Here is an 18,641-nt window from a genome sequence, read left to right as displayed (position 1 = left end):
CAGACGATAGGGCCATAGAGCCGGGAATTTCACGTGCATGTACAATACATCACATGCGGGCGGCTGTATGTGTACGTACGGCACGGTGGCTAGCCTCTCCTCGCAGGACGGAACTCGAGCCGGCCGCCGGGCCGGGCGACCGATCCGAGCCGACTACTCGCTCGCGGCGCGCCGTATCAAGCAGCACATCGCATCACCACTACCACTGTTCCTTTCGTGCAGGTTCAAACTTTGGCTTAGAATTAGCCTTCATCTGCATTCCAACAGATTTTAACCGCAGATATATAAACAGGGAGAATCCCAGGTCTTGTCGGTGGAGAACATGGAAGCCCCAACAGGAGATCATGGATGTGCAGACAAGGAAAAGATTCCTTTACCAGAAAGACTATCTGCCAAGTACAGGGAGTAGGTTACTACTGTAGTACTTTTTTGTATGATAGCACCGGATCTGAAAATTTAAATGAGTCTATTTCATTTGCTTGATGCTTTGAAAAGTCTAAATATTTCAATATTGTACCAGTAACACTGTCATCAATGTCAACTCACTCCGTCTAGACGTTATACTGCGTCATTTATCAGTGCAGTGAAAGAATCTTTCTTTATGAAAATTATATAGAGTCTAGACCTATCCTTGTCACTTGTGCCAATAAACTCTTACAATTCAAATTACTGGTAGAGTGGTACCGGTATATTGAATTCTTCCTAGTGGCAGATCCAGAGCAGAGAGGAGCACACCAAGCGTGCACCCCCTCTTTATTTTTATTTTTTTGTTTAAAAACAAAAGAAATAAAAAGAAAAAATGGGGGATAGGGGGCGCCATGAGCCCCCCTTTAATTCTGTGAAGGCACCTCTCCTTTACAGAATTCCTGGATCTGCCCCTACTTCCACTTAGTAGTGTACTACGGTACATAGGCCCAGGGAGGCCAGGCCCTGTACAACTATTTTTGTGCTAAAAGGATTAGGTGGGGCGTAACTCTGGGGCGCTGTAACCAGTAACAATCCAACGCAAATGTGTTGGGGTTGCTGTTGCGGTTAGGTGGGGCCTTGCTGAATGCAACCTAGGGATGGGATTATTTTATGCCACTACAACGGCCATACAGTGGATAATGGCTTTTTTCAAAATTAGATGGAGCTTGTAGATATTAGGAGTGTGGGTAAGAAACAATTCTGAAGGGACTGCTTAGATCAGATGAGCAGCATTTCAAAGAAACCTGAATATTTCAGACTTCAATTTTCAATCTTAGCAGAATTGAATGCCTTGTTATTCAGTCTGACTCTTGAGGAGCATTTTAAAATGGAATTTGTGTAGTTGTTATCTGCAATCCTTCTTGTGATTGTTTTTCCAAACAAAATATTTACGTAGTATAAAATATTTATGTCCTCTTGTGACCATTATGGGAGACTTCGTTGAAAGAATAGTACTGGGTATGAATCATTTTCATTACAGGTAGACTGCACTGAGTGACTTAATGCTCAATATTTACATCATTGAAATTTCATGAAGAGCAGAATGTATAGTGTTTGTCATTTCACCAACAATCTGTAACAAAATTAATGTTTAAGATTTCATTCAACCAACAGATTGGTTTTTTGGTACTTCTGTCTCATTGAAGGGATGGTACAGTATTGGTCGAGATGAAAATTGGGCTTTAACTTTTTTTGTGAGATACCAAGAAAACACTTTTGAAATAGTACAGAGCATGCCATTTTAAGAGAAATTCAAGGTTTATTTGATGAAATTCTGGTTTGGAATAGCTGAAACATCCAAACACAAAGTAAAACAAAATGATTGTAATGAATTGTGGGTCTCACACTTTATTAGAATTGCTCTTTTTTGGATATCTCAGCCATTTCAAAAGCAATTTTCATCAAATAAACGTGGAAATCCTCGTGGAATTACATGCTCTTACATATTTCATAAGAGGTTTCTCTCTATCTCACCAAAAAATGATAAAAACCTGAAGTTAAGTCTCAACCAAAAATAAACGATCCCTTTAAACTCAGAAAATAGCATGCTATTTTCTGATTTTGCAGTACCAAGCACTTATTCCTTTAAACTCAGTAAACATTGCATATTGTATTCTTTCCATTAGGAGTGCAGGAAACAGAAGTTTTTGTTTAGATTAGCACTCGCCACAGCTGACCGAAGGCTGTGATTATTGTGAAGACAGTAGCAGAACCAGAAAACAAAAGTGAGAGAGAAAAAAATCTGATGAGGGCTTCAATTTTACAGCTGTCTGCCAAGTTGAGCCAAAACAAATGCTATTCTTCACTTTTTATGCTGAATACAAGTCCCAGAATTAGAATTTTGTGAAAAGGGGGAAATGGAATAGAGAGAGCTGATTACTGTGACTGTAGTCTTCTTAAGTAGTCAATCACTATTTTCCTCATATTTTCCTCATCTTTATTATTTCTGCACAGGAGCTTTGCATTTGATACTGTAAGTGGCCGTCTACCAGTAATTCTAACACAAGTGATTGATACAGTCTACAAGTATCGCAAGGAGGCAGTTGAGCTGCATGGTCAGGTGAGATCCCAAGTAGTTTTTAAGTCTTTGCAAGGCTGAAGTTGCAGGTTAAAGGTAATGAGGAGTCACAATGTTGTCAACCTCAAAGACGTTCAGAATTTCAATGATTCCCAGATAGTTGGCAAGTAATTTGCAACAATCAGTTACATTCTTAAGTCTCCTTTCCTTCCTTCCATCTTATGATTAGAAGTTGAATGTTCCTGTTGTAAACTTGTTGATTTTATTTCACTTACTTTCAATCACAGATACATAACCTTAATCATGGTGGTCAGTGTTAAGCATGAAGCTGCTGTTGCAGAGCAAGTTTTGAAGTTACCTTACCCTTTCTCTAAATGCATTTATGGTAGGGTGATGAATATTTTATAATGCAAATCTGTTACATAAAGGGATTCCATGATAAATCGGTAAGCTTGCCTGACATATTCTCCATAATTCCTCTCATGCTTTTTAAGCAAAACTTCAATCAGTAGCACAGTAATCACAAATAGTTTTCCAGTCATATTCCACCTAACTTTGTAGAAAGTTTGATAAACAGTGGTCCTGACGCACTACGCTGGAAGCAGTGGTTGACAGCATTTCTGTTTTTGCATTCACAGGAAGGTGGAGAGGATTGCAAACAGATTGTTGGCAAGCTCTCCGCCCTGAAGAACCACATGCAGACTGACAAGCCCCTGGCTCTACTCAAGGACAGTGGATCAGATGTTCCTCTGTGGAATCGTTACTTTGAGGAGGAAACCAAGCGGTGTGATGGGGTGGCCCCAAGCTGGTTCAAGTCGGCGTGGTTGTATGTTGAGTGCTACATGTATAGAGCCATCAATGAGGCCATTCATCTCAGGTAGGTGATAGTGATGTTTTCAAACTGCTTAAAATCAAGAGAGTTATATTAAATTGATCCTCAAAATTTGACATGTCAAAAGTTTTTGTTATATATAATGACCAGACCAATGGTAGCATTTATTCCACAAGGACACATATAACTTTTGTCAAATCATTCAATGTTTGAATGTATTTACAGAATAATTCACCTCAGAATGACACTTATATATTTCTTTTGTTTGCAGAGAAGCAGCATCATCTAGAGAGAGTGAAAATAAAAGCAAAGTAAACAAATGTTCAGAAATTGTTTATGGTTCCAATGTCCGAAAGTCATAACTGAGGAAAACATAATGCGTAGACACCTCAAAAAACTTTCCCTGGTAGGCATATTCATATATGATTCATTCATTTGTTCATCATCATGATACTCGCACATCATGAGTCATATTTGGGTCATGGCATCGATTTCCCATTGTTATCCCTTTCCTCCTTGCAGCAAGTGTCTGAAGGACTTTGACCAGTTTAGGCACCTGAAGCAGGCATCCCTTCACTCCTCTCAGGATGCCATGGTCACCTTGACCTCCTACCTGGACCAGGCAGTGACTGAGAAAGGGGCTTGCTTTGAAAGCTTTGCTGAGTTTGTCCAGGTAGGGCCAATTACAAACACTTCTTTTCTCGTTTGTTTCTTCTTTGTTTATTCTGTATTCTCGGCCTGCTTTGATTTTGTGCACAAGATTATCAGATATGGTCAAACGTCCGTACAGCAGTTGCTCAAGAAAAACAAAAATGGTTGGCCTTATAAATCTGTGGCCACTGTACAGGTTAGCAGCCAATTTGATTCTATCTCAGGTAATGAACAATCAAAGCATGTATGTCTCACATGTACACACATGCATGAGAACAGTCTCAATACATTTTCTCAGAAATTATAAATGTTGTAACAAACTACAGTATTATGAATATACATATAAGCATGATAGCTAATGTAGATTATTTCAAGTTTTTGGTTAGCATTTTGGTATGCCCTGAAAAGACGATGTCATTGTGTGAGATTCAGATGTGGTAGGTTAGATAAGGTATTCAGAAGTGGCAAAGTTTTTAACTCATTGGTGTAAACGTTTCAGTGTTGGCTTGGGTAAAGTAGGAATTGCTATACACTTAATCTGCACAAACATTTTGTCAATGTGATAGCAGAATGAAACTGTAAAGTTAAAGACGTAAATCTCAGTTGTACAAATTTGTGCTGAAGTTATGTGTGGTGTAATAGTATGAAGATGATTATGCAGAGATCAGACCTCTTATACCTGAACGGCATCAAGTTTTGAAATCATGATAAATGAAACTGTTTTGCTTTTCAGATATCACTTTGGGGAAACAAGTGTGACCTCTCCATCTCAGCAGGAAGAGAACAGTACCAAAAATTGAGTCCTGTAGCTCAGCTATCCACTCTCCAGCCCAAGATCCTGGTAAACAGCTTGCAGAATCTCTGGCAAGTCTTGAGTAGCGCATGTGAGGCTGCAAAGAGCACTACTGGGAAGAAGGTCAGACTTGATGTGGTCTTGGACAATGCTGGTTTTGAGCTCTTCACAGACTTGGTCCTGGTCGATTTCCTGTTTCGCACCAACCTTATCAACGAGGTTCATCTACACATGAAGGCCATGCCGTGGTTTATCAGCGATGTCGTCCGGCATGACTTCGACTGGACCCTGGATGTGCTGCAGGGGAATGCGAACAACTCGATAACGTCTCTAGGGCAGCGCTTCAAGCAGCGTGTGGCCGAAGGGACCTGTGTGCTGCAAGAGCATTCGTTCTGGACAACTTACTGTGAGTTCAGCAGCATGGCAGCAGTGGCGCCAGATCTGTATGCCGAGCTGAGCAAGGCGGACCTCATTCTATTCAAGGGCGACCTGAACTATCGGAAACTGGTGGCGGACAGGTACTGGCCGCACACCACACCCTTTGACGAAGCTCTGTGTGGCTTCCACCCAGCTCCGCTGTGTGCCCTCAGGACTCTGAAGGCGGACGTGGTGGTTGGGCTCAGGGAGGGTGTGGCTGAGCAGCTGGGGGCAGCCAATGAGAAGTGGATGGTCACTGGGGAGCATGCCGTCATACAGTTCAGTGGCAAAACAGTTCAGTCTGTATGATGTATGTTTGAAGAGCTGGTACAGTAAGCACATGCTGTATTAGTTCCTTCATGTGTGTGATTTGATTTGATAGCAAATGGCATGCACAATAAATGGCACAGATGTTGTTAATTGCATGATAATAATTGAGGCAAGAGATATGCTCACACCTTTCTATCGAGAACCCATGTAAGAAATGATATACTGTATACGCCATATATTTTGCGAGTCTAAATTTTCGCGAATTGGGAATTCCTGACGATTTTGCGAGTGGTTAAATTCGCAATCGTGGAGTCCTGCACTGAACGGAGAAATGTACATGCGTACGTCACATCCAAATCGGGATCAGAGTTAATATTTTTGCGTGTTTTTAATTTCGCGAATAGCACCCGACTTGTGAAATTTGCGAAAATAAAAAGCTCGCGAAATTTTCGGCGTATACAGTATTCAAAGCGCAAATCAAATCACTTGAGCAGAGCATTTCCAGCTCCTCTTATTCAGTAGTAATTAATGCTTTTCGACAGTTTTTCTTTTCCACATACAACGCACAAATACCGGTATTGCAATAATGTGGTATTCCTGTATGCCATATCTACTCTAGTATAGTGTTGCTGACAACATTTATTCTTTCCATGATGAAAGCACTCTTTTTTTTTTTCCATTCACAATGCATTCTTTTGGACACTGTGGTACTCACTCTGGTAGTCATGTACCTGTAGTCATGTACATACCATACCCAGTGACTTAAGAAGCTCTAGGGTTTGTTGCTGGCAACATAATTAACAATTCTTCCTTTCTGTGCAAACATGCACACTGCTATATTTTCTTCATCAACACCGCGGATAACAATGTGAAAAGTATTATGAAATTCAAAGATTTGCTCTCATTTGACTTTTACCCTACAAATGCAGAAAAGCAATTATGCAAAATGTAAGAGAATACTCATTGAAAAGCAATTGTATTTTTTTGCATGTCTTATATGGTTTGAATATACACAGTGACACTTTTGATTTTTGTATATGGAGATGCTACAAAATGACAACATTTTGGCCCATTGGGGGAGATCAAAAATGGTACTTGGTTTCAAGCATTTTCTTCTTTCAGATTTTGTCCACGTGCACTATGACTATGATATAACAACTATGTTAGAACAAATAAATCAAATCAAATCAAATCAAATGTCATTGAAAGTGCACAAAGTGTAGGCATGTCTAACAGGTACATGTTGTGATGTATATCAATGGGTGGGATGTAATAAGATGCAAAGTGTAGGAATATATATTATTTCACATCAGTGTTGAATTCAGAAGGAATTGATTAACCTGTGTACGAATTCCACATCTCTTACCCACAGCATACATGTATGTATAAATTCTATGTACATAGATTTATATAAAGTTGCAAAGCAAATATAACATCGGTGCCAGTATAAGCTTTGTGAAGTATGGCTTATTATTTCTCTGAAGTGTTAACTGACTATACTGTATTCTTGTGATATGATTTTTCCCAATACAACTCGTAAATGTGCTTTCACAATCCCAATATTGAGTAAAGTTAGCATTTTTCCACGCCTATATCATACATGTTTATTACAATTTTCTAATTTGTAATCGAACGTATATGAAACATATTTGTGTAAAAAGCAAATATACAAACTACGGTCTCAGTACTACCTGTGAAATGCAAGCAAGGGATATTTGAAGTGGTATGTTTTCTGTTGAACTTCACAAGGTAGTGAATAGTAATGGACTAATTCGGTGCACACTGTCTGACATTGGATGCAATTTCCTTTGAATGTGCAGAATAAACCTTAATCTGTGCCTACTGCACAAAATAAAGTCTGATATACCATAGGTAATACTAAATTGTACCCTGGGAGATGGGTCATTTCAGATATAACACAGATACACCATAATGTGATGTTTAGCTTTGATACAAAGTATATTATTAAGCAGACATCAGTCTGTATGATTTTGTGTATACATCAGCAAGCATAAAATTGAACTGACTGACACTTTTGATCCCTACATGTGCTTTGTTCGCCAGTTGGCACATCAGCAGGAGCAATTTCTTTCCCCACTGGCACAGATGTCCAGAAACTTGATTTGCCAATGAATAGAGATTATGTAATCCCCTTAATCCCTCTTGTGTCACCATGGCCCTCCTGCTGGACAGAGGTACATACAGTCGAATCTATTTTGACTGAAGAAATAGCTTTGACTTAGGGAAAATTTGACTTATGTGGGATTAAAATCAATAGAATATAAAGAGAAGAGGACTTGAAAAGACCTTCAACTTATGCGATTATTTGACTTATGCAAGGTTGACTTAAGCAAGGTTTACTGTAGTTATGGCTGTTGGGCTGGCTAACTTACAGTTAGGTGTAAGTGTGGAGAAAATATCTGAATGTTGATGAAAAATCAAGTTACAGCCAAGTGTCTTGGTACATTCAGGGTTAACAACAACTGGTAAGTTGTGTATGACTCATAGAGAATGTGGGTAGTGTTTATCATAGTGTGTCATTGTGGGTAGATGTTGGTTTAGGGCAGTGAGGTAATTTTTCTGGTACCTCTTTGCGGGTTGAGGATGGAAATCCATACTGGTCTTCTTACATCATCATTAGAACATGCTTGGTTTCACATGGTATTTTTTCATGTGCATCTCTTTTAGCAACTTTTGTATCTGTTCCAATGCATCTAATTGTCAGAATATATATCCTGTAGTGACAACAGTGCACAAGGAATTTTATAGTGTGATGCTTGTACTTCTCTGTGATCATCATACCGAGATTTAAGCTCAGTCAGAGAGCAAGTTATCAGTTTCACAGCTGCATGGATGTTGGCTGGTGATTTCTATCTAAGGGAAATGGGTTCCCAGATGAAATATTCCCCAATTCGTCTTGATGTGCCAATAATGATGGCTTTGTTCTCTGAAAGAGCAAGGTTTCAAAAATGTGAAAAGTTGTAAGTCACAGTATATGTTGTTGATAAGTTCCTGTACATTTTCAGTGTGCAGTATATATATCTGATACCAGTAATACATTTTATTCTCTGTTGCGAGGAGAGACAAGAAATTGCTGGTCACGTAGAAAAAGTCTAAATTATTGAAGTTTAGACAATTTTTTTTTGTAATGGAATTTCCTTTCTTGCAAGGGAAAAAAATTGAGATTGATGAGACATTATTCTTTGCTTTGCAATCATGTTTTAGTTGTTATCAGGGTGTTAGAGTGCATAGGAGCTGAATTAAAAAGTTTTTGTAGCTTTTACAAAATACTTCTTGCAACGAGTGGCTTTCATAAGCTAGTTCGGTTCTCTGTGCGTGCGTGCGTGTGCCTGTGTGTGTGTCTATGTGTGTGTGTGTGTGTGTGTGTGTGTTGTGTGGGCGCGCGCGCACGCGCGTTAATATTGTGCACCTGTGTCACTGGTCTCGAGAGTAGAGATCAGTGACCTGTGTTCAGCACAAAGAGATTTCTCACTGGGGAAAATCTCTTTGGTTCAGCATTAGTGGGCTTGAGGGTACTCTCCACATGAGGGCGTCCTTGTCTTATGTACTAGAAGGCTCTGAATGTACCTTGAAGTCCCTTTTTATGTTTGCATTAGCCGCGGTCACACTGGTAAAAGATCGAGATCTTGAACGTCGAGATCGTTTGCCAGTGTGACCGCGGCTAGAGATCACATTCTACATAACATACACGTTTATCCGATGCTCATACAAAGTGTAGTTTCAAACTTTCACCAACCGCTCATCATTATGTTATATCCAACAACTTGAACAGGAATGATATATACACAACCGGAAACTTGTGATAATCAGACTTGGGTAGGGAATTTCACCTTCAGGGCAAAGATATGACATCCCGATCAACAGTAGTCCCGGTGTAGATTCAGACGATGAACAAGTGAAAAGTGAGCTCAATTTATGACAGCAGCAGTGGATGTTCACACATTCTTAATGTGAAGACTTGCCAAACTGAATGTACATTCCGCATGAAGAGTGAATATGTATCAAGTGACGAGCGCGCTTAGTGATAACTTGTGGGAATGTCTTTGTCTCGGCTGTTGTGTGGTTTCATGTGCAACTCGAGCTATGCTGACATACACAGTCAAGAACAATAAGTCAGCACGATGTCGGGTCGTATCAATGTAGCCGCCGGTTTAAATGTCACAGAAACGAGAGTGCATGAGAGATGGAGAGAGGGGAGAGCAATAAGAAAATACGTATATTGCAGAGAAATACAGTAATAAAAAATGACCTTGTCAGTGATCACACATAAAGACAAAGTTCAAAATAGTAAAGTGTTGGGGAAGATGGTTGACACTTTTCATATAGCAAGAGAGAGAGAGAGAGATTACGTTAAACAGTGTATAACCCAACGTTTGCACTCGGATACAAATATCGTCGGCGTTTTCACGAACCGACGCTATTTCGTTTTTGAGCGAAAATGCAGTTCTGAGAAAATCGCGTTTAAAGATCTCACAAGTTTTAGACAACGTTTTCAATGACTTTTCCTGTCTTGTGTGTGAAAATTTTGACAGGGTGATGAGAGTGGAAGTTGTTCTTCCTATCCATAGTGTAATTTTAGTGTGAATTCAAAAAATTTACGATATTTCTGTCTTCAAACTCACTGCGTCGGTTCGTAAATCCATCGTTTCTTGCGCGCACCATAGGTTATGTACTTAAGCGCGGGTCTCACGAACCGACGTAAGTTGTATTACGCCGGTTCGTGAGACCCGCGCTGTAGGGCCTGTACAATAGGTAACGTGCAATACGCGTGTATTTACGAACCGTCGCTATTTCATTTTCGTATGTGTTTATATACAAATACTATTAGGGCTATACCTGCTTATCAACAATAACCTTATTAATTGAAATTAATTGTCATGTAATGATTGTTGTGATAATTACAATACATTTAGTGATAATCAAGATGATAATACAAGCCAGTTTCTCTTAATTGTTCTAAAAAGAGTGTTGTCATTGTTTTCATCTTCATTTAGTACACGCATGTATTGTTATTATAGCTGTGGTTGATCGTTCCAAAGATTTCTTTGCCCCCCCCTTTTTTTTGTGGATATATTATTATTTAACACTTTTGCATTTGGACATCTATCATTTGGTAATACATGTATTCGGTATACTGTGTTTCATATTTTTTACTTTTTACTGTTTTTTTTTACTTAATTAACTTACTTTTTCATTTTTTCACATTATTTTTAATTCAAATTCAGTTCACTTCTTTCATAATAATTATGAATGTTTGTTCTAAGATGAAGGATACCGCTAAATCTTGGGAAAAAGACGTGCCAGTCAATAATAATTACTCGTATTTACTCATCTTTCATACTCATGCATGCACTCTGTTATTTCTTTCTCTGAAATAATATATTAATTTCTTTATTTCTTATTATTCCACATATTTGTGACATTTACTTTGTCACAATTTTTATCAGTGTCATTATTGTCATTTGGCTCGCATGCGAATTCACTCATAATTCCTCATTTTCCATCTTTCTCTTTCCTGCTCAACAGATTCTATGATAGCTGCACCTGATCATATAAAAACATAAACTCATCCTGCATGCACTCTTCGAAACTGATAAACTCCTAAAAATACATGAATATCGACACTATCAGAATTTCAAGCTTCATTTTAAATATATAATAATGGTCATGTTTTATTATGCCTTTTGCAGCAATATATTGAAGAGGTACATTATGTAATCGAAGAAACATAGGTCCTCAATAGAATATCAAATTTGAATTATTCAGAGATGAGTAATGACAATGGGAAGGATAACAATTGTGGAAGAGCTCCATAAATCAATACATATCTAATGGCAAATGGAGATGGAATCAAGATTCAAGAATATGTGTAATTCAAGTTCATTATTATATCAGTTCTTGTGTGTTCACAAAAAGAGGAACACAGTTCGAACATGCACACCAAATCTTACATCGTACATTTACATCTATAGAGTGCGGACGGAACATATACAAGAGAAAGAATAACATTCTCAAATTAATATATCAAGCATAAACATCTATAGAGTGCGGACGGAACATATACAAGAGAAAGAATAACATTCTCAAATTAATATATCAAGCATAACTACATGTATGTATATGACCACACAAAGATGTTGCTGCATATGCATGAAGCTTGAGAGTGCTGCAACACCCATATGCTCAGATAAAAACTTGATGTGTATCATACAAAAGAGAAGAGGTACTGCATGTACATGTAGTTACACTATTCACAGGACAGTAGAGAAAAAGCACGAGAGAGAGAGGGAAATGGGTGTCTAAAATAGGTCGATGTAAGGAGTGCCAAGCCAATTAAGTCTCTAATAGAAGTCATACATATATAAGGAAACAAATTAATCACAACATAAATGATCATGCTCATGTTAACCAATAATTAGCATCTAAAAATGTGTGTAGAAAGCCCATAATATCAGCCTTTCGCCCCGAAGGCTTGTTACATATGAGAAAAGAGAAATTTTGGCCGACCCCCCCCCCCCCCCTCCCTGTGAATCCTTAATCCACCAGTACTATAAACACATTCTGAGAATGTGTTTTAGTACATGTACTAGCAAATTCACAAGAGGGTTGGGGAAATTCAGCCAAAATTGTGTGTGGCTAAAATAATTAAAAAGAAAGGTCATCAGCAAAACTACGGGGTGGATGCAGACGAATTTTCATGTGATGACTAAAAAATATGCAGCTAAAGGAAAAAAAAAAGACGGCGGAGAGGGGCCAAGGCTAATTTGACTCCCCCCCCCCCCCACCAAAAAACAAACAAACAAACAAACACCACTGTTTTACAGCACCTTTAAAGGACTCTTAATTTTTTGTTTGTTAAAAACAAACGTCTCGAAGTAAAGAATTCCATATTGTAGGCGAAATGTAGACCAATACAGTGTATAAAGTGTACATCCCAAGCTATTAAAGAAAAAAAAAAACAGATTATGAATATCATTTAAAGTAAGAATTTCAGTGTGTTTAATCATCTTTAGTTGAGTTGCAAATGACATGTACATATTTAATAAGAGCAGTAAACTTCGAAGCGCCCCCAAGCCCTTCTATACTTAATTATTCATGTGTAAAGGTAGCGCCAGGGCACTCCGGTGGTCTAGTGGTTATGACGCTGGTCCAGTAATCCAGAGGTCGTGGTTCGAATCCTGCTTGGGCTGCGTGTGATTTTTTTTTTCACAGCAGCCTACAAACTGCACACTGCTGTTGCGTGCGTTACTACGGATGGAGACCAATGAATAATCTATTATTTTAATATACGATGTTTGACATCCTCATTGCAATCACTTTCTTTAATTGTAAATTTAGAGACATAATGAATTATTATTAAAAGAAATCAAATTTCTGTATTTTGTTGTGAGTTTGCATGGGAACATACACGTATCATAATTTACAATTTTAGTTAGATAAAGAACATCTTATAACAGAACTGTCTAGTGATGGTTGAATAATTATGTCAATTTGTTATAAGTCCTATCATTTACATGGAGTGCATGTTCCCATGTTTATAAGAATCATACGTGACACATTCAAAGTGGGTTGAAGACAACAAAATAATAAATAAAAGAATAAAGGAGAACAGAACTTAATCTGATTACAGCATCATCTAAATATTGCCAATGTGCACTTAGAAATCTATCAAGATTTATCACAAGGTTATGATTACCACACAAAACCTTCAAGATTTATTATCATGAAATACATACCAATGAACACTTTAAAAAATCTAACATTCCATATCCACATGAAGCTTTCCTTGATATAAATGTCTCTCTGTAGTGTTATTAAAGTGTAGCAAAATTGTAATTACGACATCACAGAATGGAATGCCTTGTTTTCACCTTCAATCTTAGGATCTCCTTTCATGTTTCCACTTTACAATCACATTTCACTGTAGATATACCGTCCTTATGTTGTCGCCCTTCATCCCAATTTCTCCCTTCTATCCTATCTGTAGATTGTCTTCTTTCCTAAGCCATTGTATTCACTTTCCTTGATGATCAGCACGATGCTGTACTTTTTTCTTCTTCTCTGAAACAGTCCAGCTCTTCGCTACTGCATGGCATCAGTCATCTGAAAGAAAAGACAGAAATTAAGAACTTTCAATTAAAATCAAACATCATGATACAAGATACAACTTTCATTTTGAGAAAAAGAAATCAGCCAACTAAACTGTAGTTGAAATTATTTTGCTCTATTTATATTAAACATAAAACAAAACGGTATACAGGATCAAAGAATGTCAAAAAAATACTGCTGTTTTTGATGCATATTCAAATTGTCTCGCCTTTTACATATTTTAATGATGCAAGATCTTATGTCTAGCACTTAGTAAGTCTCATGTAGAATTTAAATTATTATTCACATGAATAAATCTGCATGTCCTTGTAAACAAGGCATTGCTTTGAAAAAGCTGAATATTACTAATTGCATTTGGGAAAGAGTCTACGACAATCAAACTTGTTTATTATCAGAGACTTTAACATCTTAATTAGACCTAGACTCTACATTACCATTGTATTCACATCCGTTGGTGATGTACACGACCCTGTACTTTTCCTTTTCTTTTCTGAGACAGTCCAGTTCTTCGCTACTACATGGCACCAGTCATCTGAAAGAAAAGAAAGAAATTAAGAACTTTTGATTAAAATCAAACATCATGGCACAAGATACAACTTTACAAACTTTTAAAAATTTTGAGAAGAAAAAAAAAATCAGCCAACAAAACTGAAGTTGAAATTATTTTGCTCTATTTATATTAAACATAAAACAAAATGGTAGGCCTATGCAGGATCAAAGAATGTCAAAAAATGCTGCTGTTCGTATTTGATGCATATTCAAATTGTCTCTTCATTTACACATTTTACTGATGCAAGATATTATGTTTAGCACTTGGTATGTCTCATGTAGAAATTGAATTATCATTCACATGAATATAAATCTACATGTATTTGTTAACAAGGCATTGCATTGAAATAGCTGAATATTACTACATGTACCTGCATTTGGGAAACAGTCTATGACAATCAAACCTGTTTCTTATCAGAGACTGTAACATCTTAATTAGACCTAGACTCTACATTATCATTCAGCTTTTAAAGGTATTAACCATTCACCTATAAAACACTGGCATTGTCATGTGCATCATATTTCTTTGATACTGCACATATTTTCATGAAGTCTGCACAAGAATGCAAATGAAACACGTCTGCTGTTTGGTATTTATGAGAAAAAAAATAACTAACCCGGAAGTCCTTGGCCTTAGGAATAACACGTGGCGAGTTAGTAGGAATTGACGTTAAAATAGAATAAGAATAGATCTACTAAATAGGCCTTTGCCTCATGAATGTCTGGTCTAATTATAGACTAAGTGATATCTAGACCTTTCACTTTTAAGTTACCAGTGGTTCACAAAATTTATATTATAGATCTAGACTACATCTAGATCTAGACATCTAATACTATTAGATCTTGGCAACTTTTGTCTTTGTGACACGAAATTAACACGTCACGGATGATATTGCGGCGATATCCAACAGGATGACAGTACCACTATTACTGACTCAGTAAGTTGACATAGATAACTAACATCAACTTGTTAACGTACGTTAGAGATGGCACCATATACAATAACCGGTGACACTGACACTGACAGATCTAACGACTACGTTTAGACTAACGTTAAAGAGTTAGACTCGCCATCTCAGTAAGTCGGCCAAAGACAAAGTCAATACAGGGCTAAGTCAGTGTTACTGTTATGTTAGGCCTAACAAATGTTAACGGTTACTGGTACTCGGTTAGGTTAGGTTTACCAGGACTCAAGAGTCCTGGTTAAATCAGTCGAGGGACATTTCTTAGAAGTCCTTCGATTCCAAGAATAAAAAGGGTGAAAGAACAAAGGGAAAAAAGGAAAGAAGAAAGGACAAAAGATTATGTATGGATGCTGTGGAAATCGACAGCGCTACTGTATCACTATCAATCACGCGTGAATATGTAAACGCCATTTGGTTGGGCCGCATTCACAAGTTTTAGGGAAAAAAAGCCCCACCGCTGTGCTTCAAAGGTACTCCACTCAAACTAACGTTAGACATAATGTCACATATCTACACACAGTACGGTACTAGGGCTGAATTCACAAGTATACTTTAACACTGCACTGTACAGGAAAGCCACCTAACCTGTAGAGTACTACTCGTAGTGTTTAGGTAGTATCTGTTACAAGATGTGATAGCGCCATCTACGACACACAGTTGTTAGCAGCACAGCCATGAGCTGAGAGAAGTTTGCCTGAGAATAAAGCCTCTGTTTAAAGAACTTGAAATTACAGAACTTGATTTATTATCATCTGTTGAGTAGCCTACAGAGTGAATGTGGGTGAAGAAGGTGAAAACCAACATGGTGTCAGGAGTGAAGTGACTTTTGTTCTCTCTCTCAGGCCGTTTGTAATTGTGTCGTCCAGCTGCTGGTCGTGGACATAGTGGTCCCACCGTATATGAACATGTGTATGCTTCCAGTACAAGATTCAGCGGGACTGTCTGCAGTGGTGCTGTGCACAGTATGTCGCCATCGGTAATCCTCCCGTCCTGTTTCGCTCGCGATCGCGATTCGTTCCGTATGTTTTCGGTACGCGTGTATGAAGCTGGTCAAGCTGTTCTGACAGTCGCGACGCGATCATGTTTGTACCGATGGAATGCTCTGTTTCAGTGAGCGATTGATATGAATTTTACCATTCTAGAGACTTTGGACTTAGTGTGAAAACCTAATAATACTTTATTGGTAGAGTAATACTAATGTCTGTAAATGTCTAACTCAGAGTGATATTATTTTATGCCTATGTATGGATATGGTCTTGTTATCTGGCTATTTAAGCTTATATTTTGTGTGTTTAAAATATAATTAATAGCCCGAGTCTGTCATGTGTTATGTGTAGATCTCTGGAATATTTTTACCAGGATTTACAATTAGATGTCCTGAAACTTCATTATCGCGTAACAAAGTTGAGTCGTACTCTTAGTCTCATGGTCGTACTCTTATAGCTCATGTGCATACATGTAGGAGTCAGTACATGCAAATACTTTTATTTTAGCTAAAAGTTGTAATTTGTATGGGATTTTGTCTCACACAGTGAGAATGTACATTGTATATTTTGTACAATGACATTGTAGACTTGAGCTATTTATGACTGAGCCTGAAATTGAGTTATGATAAAGGAATATCAGTAACTTTAGTTGGTTGTACTGCTCATGTACACAATAATTGTAATACATTTGTGAGTAATTACTGTGAGGTGGTTTTGTTTATACAGAACAATGTCTAACACTCAAGAAGCCAGTGGTTCTGCAGATTCTGCACCCGGTCATGAACGTGGTACAGGTTCACGGTTTGTTAAGAGTAATGTCCCTCTTCCACATGCACTCTCCCTTCATGGAGACGTAAAGGAAAATTGGTCTGTTTTTAAGCAATTGTGGGACAATTATGAAATCATAACTGGCTTGGAACATGAATCTGATAGGCTCAGAATTGCACATTTCATGACGGCTATTGGCCCAGATGCAGTCAAAGTGCAAAATGGATTTGCATTTTCTTGTGATGATGACAAGAAGAATTTCGCTGTTGTACTCAAATTATGGGATGAATATTGTAACGGTAGAACAAATGTAACGTATGAGCGTTATAGGTTCAATGTGTGTTCACAAAAGAAAGATGAATCCTTTCAGAATTACTACATTCGTTTGCGTAGTCTAGCAACCACATGTGAGTATGGAAAGCTCACTGATGAGCTAATCAAGGACAGAATTGTGGTTGGCATTACAGATGAGAATGTCCGCAAAAGATTGCTTCAGGAACAAAATTTGACTTTACAGTCATGCCTTGACATTTGTAGAGCTCATGAATCTTCAAAGGCGCAGTCCCAGGCCATGTCTAGTGAGTCGATAGCAAATGTGAAAGCGACCCAAAAGCCCGGGAAGAAAATTGCTCAAAAACCCAGACATGGGGAAGGCCATTGCAAATTTTGCGGATACACTCATGTACTCAAAAGGGACATGTGTCCTGCTTTTGGTAAAACTTGCAATAAGTGTAAAGGTCAAAATCACTTTGCCAGTAAATGCAAGGTTGCTGTTCATGGAAAAAAGAAATATGGTAAACACAAAGAAAGTGTGAAAGCACTACATGGTGACAGTGACACAGACACTGAGTCAGATGAAAGTGTCATGTCGGTTGAGACAGATAGTCAGCACAAATACAAGAAGAAAATCATGGGTAGATTTTCAATCAAAGGAAAGAAAATACAGATGCAAATTGACTGTGGTGCAACTGTAAACATTCTTCCAAAGAAATGTGTACCTGATAATGTGCAAATTGAGCAAAGTCCAAGACAGCTCAATCTCTATGGTAATGGTGCAAGCATTGTAGCAGAGGGTACATGTAAAGTCTTGCTAAAAAACCCCAAGAACCACAGAAAATATGAGGTTGAATTTGTTGTTGTAGACCAAGACTGTGTCCCTCTGATAGGGTCTGAAACTGCACAACTCATGAAGTTGATCAAGGTCAAGTATGAGAATATTGCAATAGTGCAGGGTACTGATAGCCATTCACCAATGGTTCACTCTAAAAGTGAAGTCTTAGAGTCTTACAAAGATGTGTTCAAAGGTCTAGGTAAGATGCCTGGAAAAGTGCATCTAAAGACAGATAGTAGTGTTGATCCGGTCATTATGCCCCCTAGACGTGTGCCCATAGCGGTCAAAGAAAAATTGAAGCATGAACTAGATAGGCTTGAAAACATGGCTGTTATCGCCAAGGTAACTGAGCCCACTGAATGGGTGTCTAGTTTGGTAGCAGTCCAAAAGCCCAGTGGAAAAATCAGGGTTTGCATTGACCCACAACACTTAAATCGTGCACTACAGAGGGGTCACTATCCACTTCCTGTGTTAGAAGATGTGTTACCTATGCTAGGCAATGTGAAAGTCTTTACAAAGACTGATTGTAAAGAAGGTTTTCTACAGTGTGAGTTAGATGAGGAGTCATCCTATCTCACAACATTTCAAACCCCATGGGGTAGATTCCGATGGAAAAGGATGCCCTTCGGCATTAGTCCTGCCCCGGAGATATTTCAGTGTCATTTGGATCAAAATTTGGAAGGT

The 18,641-nt window shown here is 38.2% G+C and overlaps 1 protein-coding gene across 1 annotated transcript; it reads left to right on the top strand.

Annotated features, from left to right (window-relative positions):
- Positions 1-306: 306 nt before the first annotated feature.
- On the top strand, positions 307-5,491 carry LOC139724596 (damage-control phosphatase ARMT1-like). Its single transcript, XM_071635729.1, has 5 exons — positions 307-405; positions 2,422-2,527; positions 3,124-3,362; positions 3,840-3,990; positions 4,702-5,491. The coding sequence occupies exons 1-5, from the start codon at positions 323-325 to the stop codon at positions 5,485-5,487; spliced, it is 1,365 nt and encodes a 454-aa protein (XP_071491830.1). The 5' UTR covers positions 307-322; the 3' UTR covers positions 5,488-5,491.
- The last annotated feature ends 13,150 nt before the right edge of the window (positions 5,492-18,641 follow it).

This window comes from Diadema antillarum, unplaced genomic scaffold (assembly GCF_040938485.1).
Source record: "Diadema antillarum isolate AM-2024a unplaced genomic scaffold, OU_Dant_1.0 scf00000223, whole genome shotgun sequence".
NCBI lineage: Eukaryota > Metazoa > Echinodermata > Echinoidea > Diadematoida > Diadematidae > Diadema > Diadema antillarum.
Note: the sequence above shows the minus strand (reverse complement) of the source record. Positions and strands in the feature narration are given on the sequence as shown.